At 36.7% G+C, this 23,048-nt stretch overlaps 2 protein-coding genes and 1 long non-coding RNA gene across 4 annotated transcripts in view; 1 reads left to right on the top strand and 2 right to left on the bottom strand.

Annotated features, from left to right (window-relative positions):
* Positions 1 to 725: 725 nt before the first annotated feature.
* On the bottom strand, positions 726 to 3,544 carry RPS13 (ribosomal protein S13). Its single transcript, XM_040495708.1, has 6 exons — positions 3,457 to 3,544; positions 3,252 to 3,300; positions 2,984 to 3,062; positions 1,995 to 2,164; positions 1,425 to 1,525; positions 726 to 803 (listed from the first exon to the last, which is right to left on the bottom strand). The coding sequence occupies exons 1-6, from the start codon at positions 3,477 to 3,479 to the stop codon at positions 770 to 772; spliced, it is 456 nt and encodes a 151-aa protein (XP_040351642.1). The 5' UTR covers positions 3,480 to 3,544; the 3' UTR covers positions 726 to 769.
* Positions 3,545 to 3,594: 50 nt separating this feature from the next.
* On the top strand, positions 3,595 to 4,633 carry LOC121043713 (uncharacterized). Its single transcript, XR_005796988.1, has 2 exons — positions 3,595 to 3,790; positions 4,441 to 4,633. It is a non-coding gene; the product is annotated as an uncharacterized LOC121043713 (long non-coding RNA).
* Positions 4,634 to 7,134: 2,501 nt separating this feature from the next.
* PIK3C2A (phosphatidylinositol-4-phosphate 3-kinase catalytic subunit type 2 alpha) overlaps positions 7,135 to 23,048 on the bottom strand; it is a 201,740-nt gene continuing 185,826 nt past the window's right edge. For both annotated transcript variants that reach the window (XM_040495704.1, XM_040495703.1), the window contains 11 exons: positions 22,674 to 22,810; positions 20,430 to 20,599; positions 18,865 to 19,021; positions 18,109 to 18,218; positions 15,326 to 15,533; positions 13,909 to 14,033; positions 12,675 to 12,792; positions 12,512 to 12,584; positions 12,062 to 12,171; positions 11,849 to 11,974; positions 7,135 to 10,295 (listed from right to left, as the gene is read on the bottom strand). In XM_040495704.1, coding sequence (XP_040351638.1) covers positions 10,113 to 10,295; positions 11,849 to 11,974; positions 12,062 to 12,171; positions 12,512 to 12,584; positions 12,675 to 12,792; positions 13,909 to 14,033; positions 15,326 to 15,533; positions 18,109 to 18,218; positions 18,865 to 19,021; positions 20,430 to 20,599; positions 22,674 to 22,810 — 1,517 coding nt within the window. In that variant the 3' untranslated portion in view covers positions 7,135 to 10,112. The remainder of the gene's footprint in view (positions 10,296 to 11,848; positions 11,975 to 12,061; positions 12,172 to 12,511; positions 12,585 to 12,674; positions 12,793 to 13,908; positions 14,034 to 15,325; positions 15,534 to 18,108; positions 18,219 to 18,864; positions 19,022 to 20,429; positions 20,600 to 22,673; positions 22,811 to 23,048) is intronic.

The following is a 23,048-nucleotide window of genomic DNA, read 5'->3' as shown; positions in this document are numbered from 1 at the left end:
GAAGTCGGACGCTTAACCGACTGCGCCACCCAGGCGCCCCAACCTTACAATCTTCAACAACTCACTCATGGTTCCAGACTTGCCTCTTTTAAACAGGGATACCCACATACCTCATTAGGTTAAGAATTAAATACTCTGAAAACACCCAGCTGACTGTTTATTTAACCGTCCACAAATTGCAAGGCTTAGTGACCTGGGTTCATCTCACCAACAGTTCTTCTGGCTCCCTGATTCAGATGAACTGTGCTTACTGTTACCTGAATCCCTTCTTCACCTTTAAGCCTTACCAAGAAGACTGGGATCAAATTATCAGGTCTTCCTTAGGACCCTTCATACTAAAGATGTTCCTCCTGCAGAGAAACTTTCTTGTGCATTTCTTAGTAGACTGCCACATACACTACCGGGATAACATTCCTCACAGGTCTACCTCAGTCTTAACATCAAATGTACCAAAAATACTTAGAAACATTTTTGCCATGACATCAAAACAAGTCACTGCTTTCCTAGTTTCTTCCAGTTCTGCCACTCCCTCCCCCATTTAACCACCCACCAAGTTATAAACTGCTCAGCTAGTTGAGCAGTGAAGGGATGAATAGATGCGTGCTATCTCATTGCTCCCAGCAAAATCACACTTCTCATTGTGCTACAACACTTCCACATCAAAAAACCAATACATATGAACTGATGATATATATACTTCTAGGGAAAGAAAATACAAACTATGCTTCTTGTTAGACAATGATTTTATTGCTTGAGCACATGGTCAAATTTATGCAACCAGGGCAGAGGCTGTGGATGACTCGCTGAAAAGGAAAAAAGGAGAGGGAAGAAGAGTTGGATTATTACAGGTCCCCCATATTTATTCACAGATTCTAACACCTAGCAGAGCTATTTTCAAACAGCTAAAATAAACCACAAATACATAAAATGCACCAAAATGCCAAGGTTCCTGAATTATTGTGTTTAAGCATGAGGAACAAAGATGCTCACTCATCTAAGGGAGAACCGGCCAACATAAGGAAAAACCCTTTTAGTGAAACCTGTGAATGTTTGGAAATTAATCATCATAATGAGCTATCTATGCAAAAATAAAGACAACATAAAAACAAGGAGCAGAGCTATGGCTGAAACTTTACCCACTATCTAGAAGTGATTCAAAGGGCTTATTCATGTTTTAAATCAGGGGTCTGCAAACTATGGCCCTTTGCTAGTCTTTGTAAATAAAGTTTCAGTGGAACACGGCCATACCCATTTGTTTACGTATTGTCTATGCTGTATTCCTCCCAAAATGGCAGAATTGAAATAGTAGTTGACCACATAGCCATGGCCTAAAACATTCACTAACAGGCCTTTTACTATAGTTGCTACTGTGTTTACTATATGGCTAATGTCCGTTCTTATTAACAAAAAAGGTTAATACTTACTATTTCCAATTTGGGGGGAGGACTCGTTTGGTCTTATAATATCGAGCCAACCGGTGAATACGGCTCTCGATAAGAATCAGTCGGAATTTAGCATCCTTATCCTAAAGGACAAATTATAAAGATTTATTCTTATCCTAAAAATAAAAATCGACATAATTTAAGAAAATTCCCTCAAGACAATAATCAAATATTATTTTAACAAAAGAATGTATAGATACCATGCACTTTTAAGTTACCCAATGCCCTGTAATAGAATCCTAGGCTAAGGTTCATGTGGCTAGATTAAATCCTTAAGGGAATTTAAGGCGCCCCAAAATTTTAACATGAATGATTCGCAAAACTGTGCAAATAAAACAAAACTCTGCAAATAAATAACTCAACATTTTCAATCAAGTGATACACTGCATCTAGAGGAGCCAAAGCCACCCACCTCCTGCCAGTCTTTGCTGGTAGAATTTTTATTTCAAAGCAACTGTGGTGTCACAGTTTGTGTTTCAAGCCTCTTTAGGAAATTCAAATCAGATGCACTACAGTTTATTGAAACTCATACAAACAGTTCCATTCTCTTACTTTTCTGTTCCTCTCAAGATGCTTTCGAACAGCAACAGCTTTCTTAATCAAATGGTAGAGGTCCTCAGGAAGATCAGGCGCAAGTCCTTTGGACTTAAGAATTCTCAAAATTTTATTGCCTGTCACAAAACGTACTTGTGCAACACCATGGGAGTCTCTCAGGATCACACCTGAAAAAAACAGTAATATAAATCCCCCCCGCCAAACACAGAACTGAAGCATGTGATGTCAAGGCTCTGAGATCAAGTCATTATCCATGTTTTCCTCTGTGAAACAGGGTTCCTTTTGTATCACAGAAAAACAACATGAGAATGCATGTAAAGCTCACTCAGACATCCAAGGTTGGTTTACCCAGCACTAAGGAAAACCGTTCTGGAGGAAACTGCCAATGCTGGTGCTTATCAACAGAGTGAACTTGATGGATTATAGTCCACCAAAGAAATCAGTGAGATTCCCACGTATATTTGCTTAATAATTGAACTTGAATCAGACATTCTTCTGAGAACTTTACATACATTATTAAATCTCAAAATAGCACCATCTGAGTATTTTACAGTTTATTATGTATTTCTTATTTTGTGTGATACCTCTGGCTAGACTAATTATATAGTTGCACGGTGCCTCAGTTTCCTCAACTGTAAGTAAGATGGAGAAAACTTCACAATCATTTGAAAGTACAGCAATCAGAAGTACATGAAGTCATTATATATAAAATGTATAGAACCATTCAGCCAGCAATAACTAACTACCTAGCGCATACTAAGTACTCATTAAATTTTGGCGAGCATTTTAACAATTTTCCCGTCTTCCAAATTAAGAACTTGAGAGTTCAATAAACAAACACTTGGCCGCGGTCATCAGCGGTAAAGCCAGGAAAACCAGCAAAAAGTTTTTAAAGCACGTATGCGACACGTTTACCCCCAGCGACTTTTTCAGCAAGTTACACGAAGGCAGGCGGAAGGAGCTACATTATATATATATATACCCACCGATTTGTGAGGGAGTCAGGCCCTTTTTGGCCAGTTTGTAGATCTGCTCCTTCACGTCGTCGGACGTCAACTTCAGCCACTGTTTAGGGAAAAGAAACTTGCCTTAGAAGGAGAAACCAGGGATGGTACCGAAGCACAGAGGTCTTTACCACCCTCCAAGAGGAGCTCCTCACGCACACATGGCCCCCACGCCTCGGTACCGCTTCTCCCGAGCGACGGATAGTAGCACCCCTCCCCGACTTCTCCCGTGTCTCCGCAAGCTACTTACGGTGGGCACGCTGCGGCGGTAAGGCAGAGCCGACTGGGACAGGCCCTTCCTGGGGAAAGAAAGTCTCGGAATAAAGTGGTGGTGGTGGTGGCCAGTGCCACAATAACCTACAACATCAACCCCCTCAGTTCGCTGCCCACACGCCCCCCTTTTCCCCTCACCCCGCGGCCCGAGCTTTGCAACCCGCTCAGAAACCCGAGCTCACCCGGGAGCGTGCATGCGACCCATGATGGCGGCGGTCAGGCAGCAAAAAAGAGAGCGAGGGTAGGAAAGCCGCAGGAAACTACCCAGCACACAGGAAGTGACCTCACATACGTCCACCTTTTCTCGTGCAGGAGGCGGAGCTACGCTGCGTGACTCCCGGCGTCCCCTGGCTGCATGTCCCGAGATGCATTTCAGAGTTGTGCCCCACGATTCCTCGAGGTGCAGGACTACGTATCCCGGCATGCATCGGTCTTTAAGGAGGCTTCTGGCCAGAGCGGGAAATTAAGTGCGCCGTTAGACTTTCTGGAAGAGCTGTCAGCACTAAAAATGTACAGGTTCGAATCCCCGACTGGGAGTGAGCGTGGAGCAGCTACAGTTTCAGGGATTGGTGGATTTGGTCCCTGCCCCAGAAAGGCCACCGAATTTGGGCGCCTGAGGTTCAACTATGCAGTTGTTCATCCATTCACCAGCGCCAGCTCTTGTCTTGGTACTAGCTACGTCACAGTCTTTCTCTACCCTTAATGAATTCACAATTACAATACCCTGGTAGTAAGTGCTACACTGGAAGTCATGGTAGTTACCACGCAGCCACCGCTATCACTTTTTAAAGTTTATTTATTTTGAGAGAGAGTGTGTGGGGGAAGGGCAGAGAGAGAATCCCAGGCAGCTGCATGTTCAGCACGGAGCTCACCTTGGGGTTCCATCTCGAATGTGAGATCGTGACCTGAGCGTAATACAAGTTGGACACGTAACCAGCTGGCTGAGCCAGGTGCCCTGAAACCTGATTATTTTTTCAAGACAAAAAAAAATATTAGATCTAAAACGTTACTGTTAACACATTTATTAAAAATAGAGGTTCAGTGACCAAAGGGTCTTTAAGGGTTGAACTTTTAAACCTTTTTTGAGGTAAAATTCACATACTATAAAATTTGCTATTTTAACCATTTTGAAGTGTACAATTCAGTGCCTTTTGGTATTTTCACAGTATTATGCAACCAACCATCATCAATTCCAGGAATTTTCATCACCCCAAAAAGAAGCCTTGTACTCTTTAAGGAATTACCTGCTAGGCTCCACTCCCCCACAGGCCGTGGCAACCACTAATCTGCTTTGTCTCTATGGATTTGCCTATTCTGGACATTTCATATAAATGGAATCATACAATATGTGGCCTTTTGTGACTGGCTTCTTCATTATCATAAGGTTTTCAAGGTTTGTCCATGTTGTAGCATCTTCGTTACTTTTTGTGGTTAAATAACATTCTATATGGATATGCCACATTTTATTTCTATTTGGCCATTATGAGTAATGCTATGAACATTTGTGTACAAGTATTTGACTACCTCTTTTCAATTTTTGGAAATATATATACATATATGTATATATATGTGTATATATATGTATATAATATATATATATATGTGGTAATTTTAACTTTTTTTGGCAGCTGCCAAACGTTTTCGACATCAGCGGCACCACATTACGTTCCCACTAGCAATGAATGAGGGCTCAAAGTTCTCCACAGACTTTTTAAAAATTTATTTTTAATGTTAATTTTTGAGAGATCACGAGTGGGGGATGGGCAGAGAGGGAGACGCAGAAGCTGAAGAAGGCTCCAGGCTCTGAGCTGTCAGCACAGAGTCCGATGCGGAGCTCGAAGTAACAAACCATGAGATCATGACCTGAGCAGAAGTTGGACACTTAACCCACCGAGCTACCCAGGCGCCCCTCTGCATAGACTTAAAAATAAATAAATGCCTTTATTTCGTAGGTTCCATGCCCAATGTGGGACTTGAACTCACGACCTTGAGATCAAGAGTTGGTTGCTCTACCAACTGAGCCAGCCAGGAGCACCCTATCACTTTTAAATTCTAGGGATCCCAGTGGGTATGAATTGGTATCTCATAGTAGTTTTGAGATATGTAGAGCCTGCTTGGGATTCTTTGCCTCTCTCTTTGCCCCTCCCCGGCTCCTAATTAAAAAAACAAACAAACAAAAAAAAAAAAAACACAAAAAACCTCTGGTCCAATCCAAGGTTACAAAGATGTACACCCATGTTTTCTTCTAAGAGTTTTATATAACTTTGTTTAGATCTTTGATCTATTTTGAATTGTTGCATATGCTGTACCGTTCTTTTGCATGTGGCTGATTGTCCCATCAACATTTGCTAAAAAACCTCTTTACCATTTTAATGGTGGCAGTCTTGTGTCTTTCCTGGATCATGATTCAAACAAAAATAACCAAATAATTGTTCTAGAAATGAAAAGTATAACAACCAAAACTAAAAACTTGATGGGAGTGGGCGCCTGAGTGGCTCAGTGGGTTGAACATCTGACTTCAGCTCAGGTCATGATCTCATGGTTCATGAGGTTGAGCTCCGTGTTGGGCTCTGTGCTGACAGCTGAGCCTGGAGCCTGCTTGGGATTCTGTGTCTCCCTCTCTCTGCCCCTCCCCCACTCATACTCTGTCTCTGTCTCTCTCTCTCTCAAAAATAAACATTAAAAAAACTTAAAAAAAAAAAACCAAAACTCAATGGAGGACTTAAAACAGTTGGAGAGAAGTAGTAAATTTGGAAAGGAAGTCACAATAAATTATTTAGAATTGAAGAAAGATTTAAGAATCCTAAAAAAAAAAAAAGAAAAAAGAAAAAAAGCCCCATCCTAGTTAATACAGATAAAACAAGATTAGCCTAAGGTAAGTAACTGAAGGTGTATGATGGATTCATTCATGGTGTTCATTACCCTGCTATCTAATTTTGTATGTCTAAGTTTTGTGTGATAAAATTTTTCAAAAAAGTAAGGGTGAGGGGCGCCTGGGTGGCTCAGTCTGTTGAGCGTCTGGCTTCCGATCGGGTCATGATCTCACGGTTTGTGAGTTCGAGCCCCGTGTCGGGCTCTGTGCTGACAGCTCAGAGCCTGGGGCTTGCTTCAGTTCTGTGTCCCCCTCTCTCTCTGCCCCACCCCTGCTTGTGCTCTGTCTCTATCTTTCAAAAATGAATAAACATTAAAAAAAATTATAAAAAAAAAGTAAGGATGAAATTAAGGCCCCCCCCCCCCCGACTGAAACTGGGTTTATTGCCCCAGGAAATTGGCTTTGTGTAAGTTATTAGTTTTTTGTGGACTCTGGGCCCCTTTACATGTTCTCTGTAGGGTCAGAGAACCATAACCTCACACTGGATTATTCCAAGATGGAGGTAAAATATTAGAGAAATCTACATTTCTCTGTTTTATAGATAGGTATATATATATAACATGCTGTTACTATACTAGTCTAGTAAACCACCAAAGGCCATGGACCATACTCAGAGAAGTCTGTAAATATTGCATATTTTGTCATTCCAATTATATGAAATAATGATGGGGCAAAGTGGCAGTCCAGATCTTCAAAGAACCATATTTAGAAATCAGATTTTTAGGGCAACTGACAGATCAGTTTTGAAATTCAGGATATTTGAACTTAATAAACTCCTGGGTGAGAAACAAAGTACACAACAGTGAGCTCATATCAAAGTTTATTTATTTTTTAAGTAAACTCTATGCCCAACATGGAGCTTGAACTCACAACCCCAAGATCAAGAGTTGCATGCTCTACCAACTGAGCCAGGCAGGCTCCCCGAGTTCATATAAAGTTTGGAACCAAAAATGTTAATATGTTGATGAGTAAAGAAATGACAGCAGAGTTCCTTTATTCCAGAAATATTTTAATACAATCATAGTACAGGTTATGAAGTCACATTCAATCCACTGAATATATTCAAGGTATTAATAAAAATATTATACATCTTTACTCACTACCCTAATATAATTAAAGTATTTGGTTCTTATAGAGATTACTTGCCATATTCATTCATATTTGCACTGCTAATCGAACAGCATGTAAGTAAATCCATGGATTATGGTAAGTGGGGGCTTTAGTCCTTTTTGATCTGAAGTCTAAGTATGAAAATTGAGTATTTTCTTTTTTTAAGTGCCACAATACTTGAATCCAAGAACAGTCAACCAACTTAAGGCAAGATATTGAAACTTTTATACAACTTCAATTTGAAAAAAGAATACTTTATCAAATATCATACATGCCTTAACAGTTAGCTACCTATAGGTTTTTATAAAGGCAGTAATAAAAATGTCAGTGCAAGTTCTACATTGGGTTCCTCAGTAGAGAAAATAATAGGTTCTTGGAGTAAACCATTATTTCCAAATCCCAAAACACTGCAAAAGGAAATAATTTTTCTGGTGCAGGACTTACATGTAGCATAATTATTTTTACTCAGTAAAGATAGATATAAAACATTGTGATTATACATAAAAATTAGTGTCTTGGTGAGTCTGCTTAAACTTTTGCTTCAGATTTACTTCAATGCAAGCTTTATAAAATGTTTTTTTAAAAAACAACTGATTTAAAAATCTACTGATAATAGTGCAAAGAGGCGTCTCTGTCCTTTTTTTTTGTAAGGGCTGAAGATTAGCATTTTTACAAAGAAATAACTTACATTAAAACATACGTAAAATATGTGTGCATTTTTTTTTTAATGAGCAAAGAAGGCACAAAATGAGTTAAATTAAGAAAAAACATTACCATTTGTTCTGAACTCTGGTTAACTGAACAGTATCAATCATAATATACATTTTTAGGTAAGAAATCCACATTTGTTGTAATGGAAAAATGACATCACATTTTCTAGCTCTATTATTTGTGCTGAAAGACACTGCTGTAACAAATTGCAAATAGGCAGTATACATGGAGTCCAATTAACAATGGCCTTCTACCAACACAGTACTTTTTTTCTTTTCCTTTCTTTTTTTTTACAGTGGCTAAGTGATAACTCATGGAATGAAATTAGGTCTCAAAGCTAAAGGGAAAATATCTAGCACTTCTTTATATCTGCAAAAGTACTTGTACACTACAAAGAAATGTTAACTGGATGTGGAAAAAGCAAAAAAAAAAAAAAAAGGTGTGCTTTGATCTGCATTTTAATTAAGTTATTAAATAGACAACACATTTTAACATAAAAAAAAAAAAGACATTCATATATTATACTAACAGGGTTTCCTACAAATGGACCATTAGTGTTAGGCACCAAAAATTTCAAGTGTTTTTTTTTTTTTAATCTGTCCCATTGATAGATACATCCTCAGCCATTCTATTTCTGCTCTGTAGGTTTCACCATTTACATTAAACATTTGCACAGTTCATAAAAATTATGTTACGGGCAACTGAAGTGGAGACTGTCCTTTCTCTGCTGGTATTCTTCATTACATGTTTTGTCAGTTACCTCACAGCAACTAGATTACTACAATCTCTATTACCATTCAACAACTGTCAGAAAGTCCATGCTAGCCATGAGAATATATAAACATATTTATTCAAACTAAACACAAAATTATGTGTGCAGGTGAATAATAAAAATGAATCTTATCCTTAATGGTTACTGTAGAATAATTTCAATCATGTCCCTTATGATTCTGAATCCCATTATATTAAGTAATTCATGTGAATGTATAGTGTTTACAAAAATAAGTAAGACAGCTTACAAGACAAATTTTGCTATAAAAAATCTACATTAAAATTCAGTCTGGACCCTAGAAATCTTATCCTGGGCCTCTTGTGAGGAGTCTGCCCTATTCATGGGGTTCTTCTACCAAACAGGAATGGGAACACGAGTGAACAATTTTCACTTGCTTAATGAAGAAGAGGAGTATAGATATATGGAGATGGATTACCAAAGTTCAATTCACACTCCTGGGAATAAATGTAGGATTATAATGGAATGATGGAATTTATTATACAGTTACATTGGTGAATCTCATTCAGTTATAGAGCAACAAAAACATAAATCAAACGTTTAACTAAGTCACATGAGAAGTAGAAAAAATTATCTTTCTGTGGGAAAAACATTAGTAAATGTACATAATTCTTATCTTTAGTAAGTTGGAAGTGAGTGAAAACGACTTACTAATTATTTATCAAGTCAGGAAAAAATCAGAATGAAGTGCCAGGGAAGCATATGAAGTTAAGGCACCATTATTTACAACTTCAGTGATTGGCACTTATTCTGAAAAAGGCTTTAAAGACATGGGTGATAAAAAGCAGTATTATTTTCCCCTACTTCTATAAACTACGTAGTAGTTCTGAACATAACTATCTACTTGTGCTTTGCTTTTCGGCCCTGTGAATAGCAGCTGCATTTTCTGGTAACATCCTGCACCTTTCCTTTCCTTTGGTGTTTACGAACACACACAATGGTAAAGGCTATAAAAGGTGCAAAACAGGAAAACAAACATGCTGTGTCTGTGTAAGAAACAATGCAAAATAGATGGCTGAACTGACATAGCACTATCAGACCAAACTAAAGCTATTACTCTGAATTGCTCAAGAAAGGATTAAATCCTTCACCAACTCAAAGTCTTTGTCAGGACTTATATATTAAGTTTAGAGTTTATAGCATTCTATATAATGACTTTAAAACAGCAATGGCTTCAACAAGTTCTTAAAGTTAATTATGTGACTGTTGGTCCAACAGATGTATCAAAATGCAGTTAAGTACATTTACTTTATAATTTCTGTCCAAGTATAAAAATACTATACAAAGTTCATAAGTGTGTATGTGTTTACGTGTTTATAACTGTTCTTACTTCCAAAGCTCAGAAATTCATTAGCTTACAAATAGGTTGCCGCAGTCAGCTGATACCACTTAACGGTCTCTTTGCTCAAGTTGAAATCTTTTAAAGGCAGGGTTATTCCACCCAAGAAAAAATTCTCCCGCAGAGATTCTGCACTGAGAACACTGAGTTGAAGTTCTCTCTGTCTTAGGGTTTCCTTGCTATATCCACTGTACACAAGCTATAGCAAAGGCAAAAAGAAACAGTAAATTACAGATTATTTTAAGTAAAAACAGAAGTGAGATTAGTAAAGAGACTACAATTGCTGGCATTGACTATGACACATCTGGTGGAATGTGTCTCATACTTTAGATGCACATTTTGTATTCAGGAGTCTTGGATTATCATTATCATTCCTCTGAATGTCTGACATAGAAATGCACAAAGTAGAAAATTATTATTGGCTAAAAACTAACAACATGGATTTTCTGAGATGCAGGTATGGTAAAGGGAAAATCAGTTACAGTGCAGACGCCTGAAATCTGAGCCGGAGAATGGAAGGAAGCAAGATGGGATAACATAATTATTTTACAAAGAATAAGGGTTAGAATTTCTTCTTGTTGTCTTTTCTGTTGGATTTTATATGCCATGAAATGATAATTTCTGATTATCCATACTTCACTGCAAATTCACCAAGTACACATGCAGTTTATAGCAAATCTGGAATGCTGAAAAGCTCTTTGAAATATCACATCAAAACAGATTTTCCCCCCAACAAAGCCTCATCATAACTTCTAAGAAATATCACTTTAATCTAGTCCTTCTCACTGCCTAATAATAACTAAAAACTGACCACATTTTATTTCTTGAAAGTACAACACTACCAACTAGAAAAAACCAATACTACTTTTTGAGAATAACATCACCTGGTCTTCATCAAATATTGTATATGCTTTTAAAGGGCTACATTTTAACAAACTTATAACCTTGATGAAAATCCAGATTTATTTTCTTCCAAATCTCTATCTAGACATTTTTGTTAATACACACAAATAATGTGGTGTTTATCCTGAAAATGTAGTTAACTAAGGGTTAGCAGGCTTTAATAGATAAGTTTCTAAGTTCTGAGTCACTCAGCAAAGTCACAGTTCTGTTCCACACTGTTCAGTTGATGCTTTGCTTATTGCTTTTAGTTTAGAGCACTCTTTATATGAAGAGGGTTGCTGGCAAACTAAAACCAATTAGGAAGAGGAGGATTTTTAAATTACATCCTATCAAATAAAGGTAAAAGTACTGAAGATGTTTTAAAAGGATAAACAGGAAGGGCATTTGAACTTCAGTTATCAGAAGAGCTGTCACGCAGAAGGAGAAAAAGAGTAGTTCTGTGTGGTTCCAAGAGGTACAACTGAAACCCACTAAGTGCAAATTGCAGGGGGTGAAGATTTCAGCCCAGTATAAAAAATAATCTAAGAGTTGGAACTGCCCAAATCAAAGTGGATGGCCTGGAAGCATTTCAGCACAGACTGAACATCCACTTTTTGGAAATGTTGCAGAGGGGCTACAAACATGAAAGGGTGGTTGAATAAGAACTCCTAAGATCTTTTAAAACCTAAGGGTCAATGATGGCAGGTTCAATTCTGCAACATTTTGTTAAGTACCACTAGATTGCTATTGAGTAGCTTCACTAGAACAATAAATAGTTCTGCAACTGATACCTAAAAAATTTTAAGTGTTTAAACTTTAAAATCTCAAAAGAACAAATCTAGGACATTTTTAGAAATGATTTTAACTTACCATCTCATTGAATGTTGGATTCCTAGTTTTTCGTGAAATTTTGGTTTTCCGTTTGGATGTTTTGTGGGTATCTGGAAGTAGGTATGTTTTGACATATGGATTTGGGTCAGCTCCATCTTCAGTTACCTATAAAGAAAAGCATTCCCTTAATAGTAATACTTCTTACCAAGGTATAGGTTTTCTCTACAATCATCATTATTTGTAAACACTCACAAGATCTTTGATGTGCATCACCATGATGAAAAGAGTACCATTTCGGTAAGAGACAGATAATTTCACTGCTCCTCCAATTTGGCCTGGAGTAGGACTGAAAGGACCTGAATCTGAAAATATAAATACGTTCATCTTTATTTTATCTTGCTTGCACTGGTTAAAACAACAACAAAAGAAATTTGCTATAATTCCACGACCATTGCATGTGGGGAAAGAAAAAGGTAAATAACCTAATAGGCCACTGATTTATAGTTTTTTAGTAACCGCACTCTATCGGGAAAATGATGTGTATCCAGAAATTGATGGCCTTGGAAAGAATACCCCCGTTTCACTCTCACCAGACCACTGCCAATAACCCCACTGTCACTCTGCCACATCCACTGAGAAATTACAGGTTTGCATGTCATAAGGAAGCTGTAAATTATCAAGAAAGAGAAAAAATAATCTCACCTGCAGTCCTGGCTATTCCTTCAGCTTTTTCATCACGAAGTAAAGGGTGGAAAAAAGTACAAACAAGATCACACTAAGACACAAGAGGAAAACAAATCATTAGTTTAAATATTATGTAGCACAAAGAAGAGTATGTGGTTATTTTTTCAATCAGGACAGTCACCTCGGCCACATCCGTTGAAGCACTCATCAAACTCTGTAAATAACTATTTAACTCAATTTTCCTTTTGGCTGCTACATCTTTTATGTGTGTTCTTCCCAGAACCATCCTATTAGGAAAACTACAAAAGAAAACAAAAACAAGTGGGATTTAAATTATTTCACCTGGAAATATTTATAGACTTAAGTATAATATTTAATTAGAAGTATTTTTAAAAATATATACTTAAATACAAAGTGGAGTCTTAATCTTCTAGAAAGTAAGTTTTGTAATTTCTTTTCAAAGTACTGGAGATGAAGTAGTTCAAGTACCTGTTATCCTTTTATAAACCTTGGTACAAAAGACACATTGTTTTGCTATTTTGCTATTTATTACTTATTTTCTACTATTTCTTCTCAACATTAGCCTATTCACAATATTTTATGCATATCTTCCAAAATAATCACTACTCACTCAATCAGCCAAAGTTATTGTTGAATAGTAGTCCCATACCAGGTCAATACTGTGTCCACAAGTGACATAGGGTCTAAATCAAGATAATCTTAACTCTGCCTATTTTGCTGACAGTGCTGCACATGGAAATAAATTCTGATTCTGAGAAGAATATGAGCAACTTGATGCAGGAAATCTATTGGTCATCAGCCACATCAAAACTGAGGGTTTTGAAAGGGTAACTGATACAAAACTAAGTTATATAAGATTTTGACTAACAGTCTCAATACCTCAGCTTTTTTTTTTTTCCCCCTCAAGGAGCTGAGTATGGCCAAAATTATTTCTGCAGTGATTTAAAATCTGACTTTTCTAAAACCAAGATTCTAAATTATTATCTGGTGTTGCTCACTGTGGTACAGACAATAAACTAAGAGGTTCAACTAAGTTCCCTGACCTCACTGTAAAGGTAGTTGAAGCAACAATTTACCTAGCCCAATAGGATTTGTAAAAAAAAAAAAAAAAAAAAAAAAAAGCTTCAACTGAAAGTTTTTTTCTAGCTTTTCTAGAAAGCTAGAAAATCCCATATTTTAAGTTTAGGATCTTGATCATTTATTCACTGTTTATTCATTCACCAAAAACATACAGTTCCTTGTCTATGGACGGATCAGACCCCTGCCATACAAAGGAAAGTAAGTCACACATGGTCCACTGTATCTTACCACGTGTTTACACAAAGCTTTTGACCTACGCTTGGTAAGAAATTGTTTCTGTGAAAAAGGATTAATAAACAACAATGGGAACATACCCTGGTAACTTCCAAAGTGGAAAAATAATACTGAGCTTATTGTGAAGCTCCTGAAACTCATCAAAGGTCCGGAACACAAATGATGGCTCAAGCTGTCCTTCCCTCAAAATTCGGACTACATAAATCTGAAAAGAAATCACAACCCAAATGCATTAAACAAAATACTTCCCTGACAGAAAATTCATAGCTTGACCATTCTGTGTAGTCCAAATGCTTTTAAATTAGTAATCGATATGTCACTGATAAGAAACAGCAAACATAAAAGTCATTTATGTTTATACTATATATAAACATTTATACATTTATACATTTATACTATATATAAAAGTATTTATATATAGCACATCAACTATATCTAATAGTGATATTAACCACTGTAAGATATATAAACAACTGGAAAGTGAAATTCACTTATTTCCAGGATTAAATATAATAAATGTACTTCCTGAAATTTATAAATTTAGTGCATTTCCAATGAACATATTAATAGGTTCATTTAAAAGAGTAAATGAGAAAAGCAAAATTTATGGTGGCAGGAGGATCAGGGAAAACTTGTCTTACTGGATATTTAAACTATGGTAAAGTCACAGTACTTTACAGAATACAATACTGTTATAGAAATAAGTCATATATTTACAGAAGACCAGAAATAAATTCAGGAATGAATATATGTATATCCATTACACTTAAAATATACTACCATTATAATATTCTACATTATGATATATTAATGTCATAAATCATTGAGGGAAAGAATGGACTACTCAGTAAAATGGTGTTAGGATAAAACACTAAATAAACTTACAAAAATTTACTAATAGGTGAAAATTAAAATAATAAAATTGCTTTATAAAATACCACTTTATCAACAATTTAAAGACTGTGCTGCAAAGTATTTCCCAGCAAAAGTATTAGCACAAGGGTGAAAAATAATAAAACAGATGATCATGCTATCCTTTTGGGGGACAAGGGGAAGCATACTAAAGATGATGTTTTTGTTCAAAGATGAACTTTATGTGTGTGTGTGTGTGTTTTATAATACTTCATCCTTAGTGGAATGAGAACTAAAAACTTCATATGCTTATAAATAGGATGAATTTGTTACCATGAGCAAGCTTTACCTTAAAATTAAGAACAAATTCAAGGAAGGAGAAAAAGCAAAATAGCACCATCCTTTTAGTCTGGTCTCTGAAAGGAAGAGTAACATTCTTCTCCTATGGTTTGGGAGCAAATTTACCAAGAAATAAATACCAAAAAACAATAAGGGATTCCTCTATGTATTTATTTTGGACCATCCAAAAAGAAAGAAGTATGAGAAGAGCAAGTGTTAGGAACTTTAGCAGAGTCAGTGAAGGAACCAGGAAAGGACAACAGTAATGCATGCATGAGTCTCTACAAATACCAAAAACAAACTTACATAATGTTTATCCGGGTTGTATTTCTTATGGTAAGTGAAAACAGAGACTTCCTTGATTCGACCATCTTGTCTAAATGAGTATGTTTTGGGTGAAAATGAAAGGATGGGCTCATCATTGGAAGGAAGACCAGAAAAACGCAACTGAGCAAGATTGTGAATGAAGAAGTTAAACTTTGTGGCAATGCTTCCCAAACTTGATTCAATAAGCCTACAAAACAATCAGAAAATACATTAATAGTAAATGTTCATGAGAAAACATGTTCAGTTCTTTTAACATAATAAAAGATGAAAAATATTTTCATTCCTTATTTAAAAAAGTGTTTTAAGATTTCATTTTTATTTTTTTTATTTTATTTTTTTAATTTTTTTTTTTTCCAACATTTATTTATTTTTGGGACAGAGAGAGACAGAGCATGAACGGGGGAGGGGCAGAGAGAGAGGGAGACACAGAATCGGAAACAGGCTCCAGGCTCTGAGCCATCAGCCCAGAGCCCGACGCGGGGCTCGAACTCACAGACCGCGAGATCGTGACCTGGCTGAAGTCGGACGCTTAACCGACTGCGCCACCCAGGCGCCCCTAAGATTTCATTTTTAATCTCTACACCCAATGTGAGGCGTGAACTCACAACCCCGAGATCAAGAGTCACACACTCTACTGAATGAGCCAGCTGGGCGCCCCTTAAATTTTTATCTACCCACCTACCTACCTACCTACCTCTGTGTCTCCATGTGTGGGTATGTATATATATATACATGGAGCCTGAACTCATGACCCTGATCATCAAGAGTCACATGCTCTACTAACTGAGCCAGTCAGGCACCCCATTTTCATTCCTTTTAAAATATTAAGCAGATCCTCACTTTGTAAAGGGTTTCCTTTGTTCTTCAGGCCAAAAACCCATTAAAAGATATTCCATCCCAACAAAACATTTTAGCACAAGAAAGTCTCCATTCCATCCCATCCCATTGTCTCCAAGAAACAATGCTTTCATTTCTTGAGCTCTGTGGGGTCCGATACCCCCAATTATAGAAGATAATTGGTACAATGCCAAAAAAATAATTATTTAATCCCCCCTTTTATTTATTTTGAGAGAGAGAAAGAGAGAAAGAGAGAGGAGAGAGAACATGTGTGCAAGTGGGGGCGGGGCAGAGAGGGGGAGACAGAGAATCCCAAGCGGGCCTTGAACTCATAAACTGAGATCATGACCTGAGCTGAAACCAAGAGTCACAGTTGGACAGTTTACAACTGAGCCACCCAGGCACCCCTTTAATTCCCTTTTAATAAACAGGGAAGGTAGCAACTAAACAGGTATAGAAGGAAGCATCGGAAAATAATTCAAATTTAATAAAATCTCTTCTATCAAATAGTAGTAGCATCTGGAATCAGATTCCTTCTTCAGATAATCATAATTTCCCTTAGTTGGAAAAAGAAGTTTTGACAGGATATGGAGTTTGGTGGGAATAAATCTGGAAGGCAGGTTTGAGTAAAACATTTTAGGCATGCAAAAAGAAACAAGAAGTCTCAGAAACAGGATAAAGGAATCCAGAAAGAGGAAAGAGATTCAAAAAGAAAAGTCAAGAACCTCACACAAAGGTTCTTGCCTGGCTATGGACTGAATATTTGTATCCTCCAAAATTCATACATTGAACCCCAACCCCATATGGCCTTTATGGAGTTAGTAAGATTAAAAGAGGTCACAAGGATAAGGATAAAAATTCCTGTAAGAACACACAAGAAAGCTTATGCTTTCTTGTTCTATATCTCCTTCTTTCATGTGAGAAAACCTCAAGAAGGCAATGGTCTATAACCTAGAGCCTTCACCAGGAAGTGAATCAGCTGGCACCTTGATTTTAGACTTTCCAGCTTCCAGAACTAAGAGAAAATAAACGTCTGTTTTTTAAGCCATGTCGTCTATGGTATTTTGTTATGGCAGCTCAAGCAGACTGATACATGCCTGCTTTATAGTTTTGCCAGGAGAGGCAACAAATCTCTTTAAAAAAACAAAGCAAAACCCATCAATACCTAAATTATCAGGATTAGTTTGGAAGGCTATACAAAAGTCAGCTTCCTTCAATTCAATTCAGGCCAGACTCTTGAGACTAGGGAAGTCCAGTCCAGTTTTCTATCTCTTCTCCACTGAGAGGAAGAAGGCAAGAGAAAAAGGAGAAAAGAACATAAGCTCATGTGTCCCTCCCTGCTATGGCATAATAATGAGGTGGTATCATTATACCACAATAATGAGGTGACCAATTTGCCAGGAAGATCTGCTTTTAAAGCAAAAATAACAAGTTCAAATGCCAATAATTGGTATACGTGTTTTAAGTACCATGTCATACATTAACAATTTACTATAGCAGTGTCCCAGAGTTCACTGTTTTAAGCATTTATAGTATCCACAAAAATTGTCATGGCAGAATCCTGAAAAACAGATTAACACAGATATTATTTTAGGAAAAAACCCAAAAAACCTTGTATTTGGCATTATAGAAAATACGTCTTGCAGAAATAGTTCATACACAGGATGTTTATAATTGAAGTCATATACTAAATAAAACCAGCTATTTTGAGAGAAATTTATTTTTAAAATGGTTATTGCAAATCCTTTACATTTATTCAGTAAACAAACTTCTGACATAAAATATACTTTTGATAAGGCTACTATTTGCTAATACTGTGACTCACAATTCCTTCCTGAAAAATCAGAATTTTGATATATAGCATTTGTTTAAGGAAAACAAATCAAAGCTATGTCCCTTCTCTAAAATATTTAAATATGCCTTACCTAGTGAAGAAAATTGTAGCTTCTGCATCTGTAGTTTGGGGTTGAAGTGCATCTCTAACATATTTCAAGTCTTGAATACTTGTAAGTTCAGGTAACCCTGAAGGAATCATCTGTAGAAAGGAAAAAAGAGTTTGTGAGTTCAATTTTTTAAAACTCTGTTCCTTACCCATCCCTTAAAAGCTGGCCAAGTAATTAGAACTGAAGCAAACAAAACAATCACAGTTTTGAAGAGTCCGTATTAGTGTTTTAGGGACCTAAGTGATCCAGTTACAAATGAAAAACACCAAGGCCAAGGAAGTCAACTGTTGGATGTCACAAAGCCAGGTTATGGAATAAAAGCTGTAAAATACAGACCTTTTGTCTAGTCCTCTGTTTTTATATCAAGTTCAGTCACAATAATCATAGTGGAGGTTTACTTTTAACTTAATAAACATCCAGAGAAGTATAAAAATCTGAACACACCCAGATTAAGACACAAAATATGTTCCAGCATTCCAGATGACCCTCTCAGGGTCCTTTTCAGGTACTTTTTACTCCTCACTCCCAGGGTAGCCCACTCTCGTGACTTATTTTTTTGTATTTTATATAAACGGTGTCTGGAATATTTTACAGAGCAGCAATTTTTGAATATTTTGGTGATAGTATATCTGACATTTGAAACTACAGTAAATTTCATTCCAAAATATCCTTCTTTAGATACTGAAACACAGAGCAGTAATGTAAATTAATTAAAGGCTTATAAAAGAACAGAGTTACCAGAGAAAGGAGATTAAGAAAGAGGTTTGTTTGCTTTCTTATTAAGTTGTAGGCCTGGCAGCAGAGGTCCACAAACAACTGGAAACGAATGGTGGGCTTTTCACCCCCATTGATGACATATGCCATATCAGAAGTCAGCACAAAAGGAGCCCGGTCCCTATTTAAAAAGAAAATACACACAAAGTATTATTTATAGAAGATATTCAAATAGTGCTATTGTTATCACATGGTTATTGAACGAAGCTATCTGAGCCATAGCAATTTCCATCTGGGAAACTTAGTACTGGGCAGTGTTGAATCTGCATTAAAACTTATAAATTTGTATTTGCAGGAAAGCCTTCATATAATCAATCTCATTACTTAGAATATATGAATTTTTTCCAAGATGATATTTATAAATCCACACACTCAAATAGTGATCAAATAGTAGCTACAAATATACAGACAAAAATTTTGCACTCATTGCCGTTATACAAATGGGAGCATTTTTTACAGGTACCACTAACTAGATAAAATACACCTTAATTCATTTCAGCAAAGGTTACCACACACACACACTCATCCTCGTGTACTACAATGGTAAAGTCATCTCTTAGGGTCTTTTTCATCCCCAGTCATGCTCAGTGGGAGCTACAAGGCAAAGAACAGCAAGAAAAGAGGCAGTTAATGTTTGGGACATTAATTTGTGAAATAAAAAGTGCCTCTCTTTTAAAATAAGTTGTGTCCACTAATTAAAATCAATGTTATGGCTAAATGTGTCAAAATAAAGGTTCATCAAAATACACAAAGATATCTTACATAAAATTCTAATACTGTCAAAACAAAAATCTTTTATTTAACATTTATTTATTTTTGAGAGACAGAGGGAGACAGAGCACAAGCAGGGGAGAGGAAGAGATGGGAAGGGGGGAGGGACGGGAGCAGGAGTGCACAGAATCCAAAGCAGGCTCCAGGCTCTGAGCTATCAGCACAGAGCCTGACGCGGGGCTCAAACTCACAGACCCCGAGATCGTGACCTGAGCCGAAGTCGGACGCTTAACCAACTGAGCCACCCAGGTGCCCCCAAAATGAAAATATCTTTAGCATTACTTGAAATGAATTCACTCAAAATCAACGATCTCTTGAATAAATCTGAAGAAAGCAAACCAACAGCTTCAGCTTTCTTGGGAAGAAAAAAGTGGAGGAGGAATGCTTAGATTGTAAAACAGTTGATGTTAAAATCATCAAAAACTTAACACTCACATGGTAAGAAAGGTCAATTTCTTTTTCCTTCAAGTAAAAATTACTACAGAAACTCTTGCAGATATATATACAAATAATGGATGGATACAGATAATTTTATTAATACCTTTTGAAAAGCAATTCACAATGTGGAAATCTTCAGAATTACCTGAAGTACTGTGTTTTTTTGTTTTTTGTTTTATAAGTAGGCTCTACACCCAACATGGGGCTTGAACTCATGACCCTGGGATTAAGAGTTGCATGCACAACTAACTGAACCAGCTAGGCGCCCCCTGGGGTATTTAAGTGCCTCTCTTCTTTAGCAACAAAAACAGTATTAGTACCTTTTGAAGCTACCAAACATCTGTGCATGGCCCAAAAACTTTCCAAAGTCAATGTGAAACATATGTCCTGTACTTCGAAGCATTATGTTGTCATTGTGTCGATCACAGATGCCTAAAACATAGGTAGCTACACAGCATCCAGCACAAGAATAGATAAAATTTTCAGAAGCCTATAATAAAGATATAAAATTATTTTAGGGAAAAAAAATTTTTAAAGGAGGCAGGTTATAAAGATTAAAGTAATTCATCACCCTTTGAAAATACTATCATAATCCATTTTCTTAATAGCTTATAAACTAGGTTATGGTAACAAAAGCCAGCCTTTCCCTATTTCGAAAAAAACACCTTCTAAAGATGGTTATTGCCCCTATCTCTCTAACTTTTGTCTTTTAAAAGGCAGAGATCCTGCCAGTCCCTACTGAGGGTATGTGCTGCCTTTGAACATCTTTTAAGAATCATCGTTGTGGACCTCTGCTCCTCACAGCCTCTGCTACTTAGCACAAGTGGTAACACTGTGATAAAGGATTATAAAAGAGTATTTCCCCTTTTTTGGCTTATAGGGAAGGCATGTATAAAGAAAGTCACCTGCTATCTTTAAACATACAATAATATAACTAATGTGTTTTGTTGACTCCTTATGTAACATCTGCAAGTTTCTCAAAGATGGAAATCTTTCACTTTAGTCTTGCTTGTCCTGGGGATTAAGTTATTAACACATCATATAGAACGATAGAGCAAGATGTATATAATAAGTATTTTTGTCCAAAGCATATGCATTTAGTATATTCTCAAGACACTACATTTCATTTTTGTTTGTTTTTTAAGTAGGCTTCACGCCTAGTGTGGAGCTTGAACTCACAACCCTGAAATCAAGACCTGAGCTGAGATCAAAAGTCTGATGCCCCTCAAAATAGTACATTTCTGAATGGAGCAGTCATAAGGCTCTATATGTCCATGTGATTATTCCCCAGAAATTATTACTGATGATGATAAGACCAAATGTTTAAATAGCACTTATCACAAACTAGGCACTATACTATTCTTTTTCTACATACAAACACAGTATATGACAAAGGTACCATTATGATTGCTATTTTACATATGAGGGAAACTGAAACAGAGTAATTATTTTCCCAGAACCACCTAATTGTTATTAAGTGGCAGATCCAAGATTCAAACCCAAGCAATGTGACTCCACTATGTTATATTCTTAGTAAAGGATATTAAAAGTTAAATGCATAAAAAGTACACAATGTATTTTACTTGACAATTATTTTGTGTCAAACCACTTTCCCCGGAACCACGAAAGAGCCAACATTACTATAAACAAGTATTGGCTTTTGCTGCACTGCTTCCTCAATACCACAACAAAGAAAAGGGGTTGATCTTAAACAGTTTAAAAGACCAACAAAGGACAAAATTCCTCTACAAAATTAAAATTTCTCAACAGACAGCATTTGTACATATCTTTAAATATGATACATTAATGACAAAGTAGGTTGGCAAATGATATTAAAACAGATCTCCTTATATTGCCATTGAAGGTGTTTTTAGAAAGGAAAAAAAAAGTATTCTTGAGTCTTTCTTAGGCCAATTTAGGATCATTAAAAGTTTTTAACTCTTAAGAGATTTTCCTTTCCTATCATAGCATTCAAAAGTGTGCCAAAAGAAAAAAAATGACACCTCTAATGTAGGGCTTTTCATATAAACTCACTTAATTCTCATAATAACCTTATAGTACTATTATTTTTTACAGCCATAATAAGTACTATAATACCATAATATATCCTATTTTATACCACAGGTCACTGAGGCACAAAAGAGGTTAATAATTTGCCCAAGGCTCAATAGCTAGTGAGGAACCTGGGACCTAAGTCAAGCTCAGAGAGTCTAGCCCATAATCTTGCTCTCAGCTACCACACAATACAGCCACTCTTCCTCATTTCCATAACTTTTCCAAGATCTTTGTGAAATGTAACATTCTGCATTATAAAAATACCTCTGTTTTGCTGGCCTCTAAAAGCATGTTTGGAATGTTTGGAGGGTAATTTAGCATTGGTTTCACTCAGACTCCTGCCATTAAATATACTGTTTTTATACATATATATTTTTAATTAGAGAAAGACGCTGTTTTTACAACTTAAACTAAATGTCTAATCACCAGAGCTGGAAAATGAAAGCACTTATGACCTATGTAATACATTTTTGACAAAGTTATCTGGAATAAGGAGACATGCTAATCACCTTTTCATATTCCTCTTCAGAAGGATTGTATTTCCTCAGCCACTCTGCAAGTGGTTTATCTTTAAAGGATCCAGTCACACCATATTCCACTTGGATTTTCCTGAGGGTATCTGAAGCAGGAACTAGCTCCACCATACCTTTAACAACAAAACATTAATCTATGTGAAAATGTCTCCCAAGAGTAAGCCTTTAAAAAATTTTTAGGGTGCTTTAGGGTGCCTGGGTGGCTCAGTCGGTTGAACGACTGACTCCTGATTTCGGCTCATCAGGTCATGATCTGCGGTTGTGGAGATCAAGGCCCAAGTAGGGCTCTGTGCTGACAGAGCCTGCTTGGGATTCTCTCTCCCTCTTACTCCCTCTCACGCATGCACGCTC

The sequence above is a fragment of the Herpailurus yagouaroundi genome, unplaced genomic scaffold (assembly GCF_014898765.1).
Source record: "Herpailurus yagouaroundi ecotype Mexico unplaced genomic scaffold, PumYag 187, whole genome shotgun sequence".
Classification (NCBI taxonomy): Eukaryota; Metazoa; Chordata; class Mammalia; order Carnivora; family Felidae; genus Herpailurus; species Herpailurus yagouaroundi.
The sequence above is the reverse complement of the archived record's forward strand: the minus strand, read 5'-3'. Positions and strand labels throughout refer to the sequence as shown.

Coding starts and splice junctions, on each gene's coding strand:
- RPS13 (XM_040495708.1), bottom strand. CDS start 3,479: ATGGGTCGCATGCACGCTCCCGG. Junction 3,301..3,456: donor GGTCGCATGCACGCTCCCGG/GTGAGCTCGGGT, acceptor TTCTTTCCCCAG/GAAGGGCCTGTCCCAGTCGG. Junction 1,526..1,994: donor ATCTTGAGAGGAACAGAAAA/GTAAGAGAATGG, acceptor TTTGTCCTTTAG/GATAAGGATGCTAAATTCCG.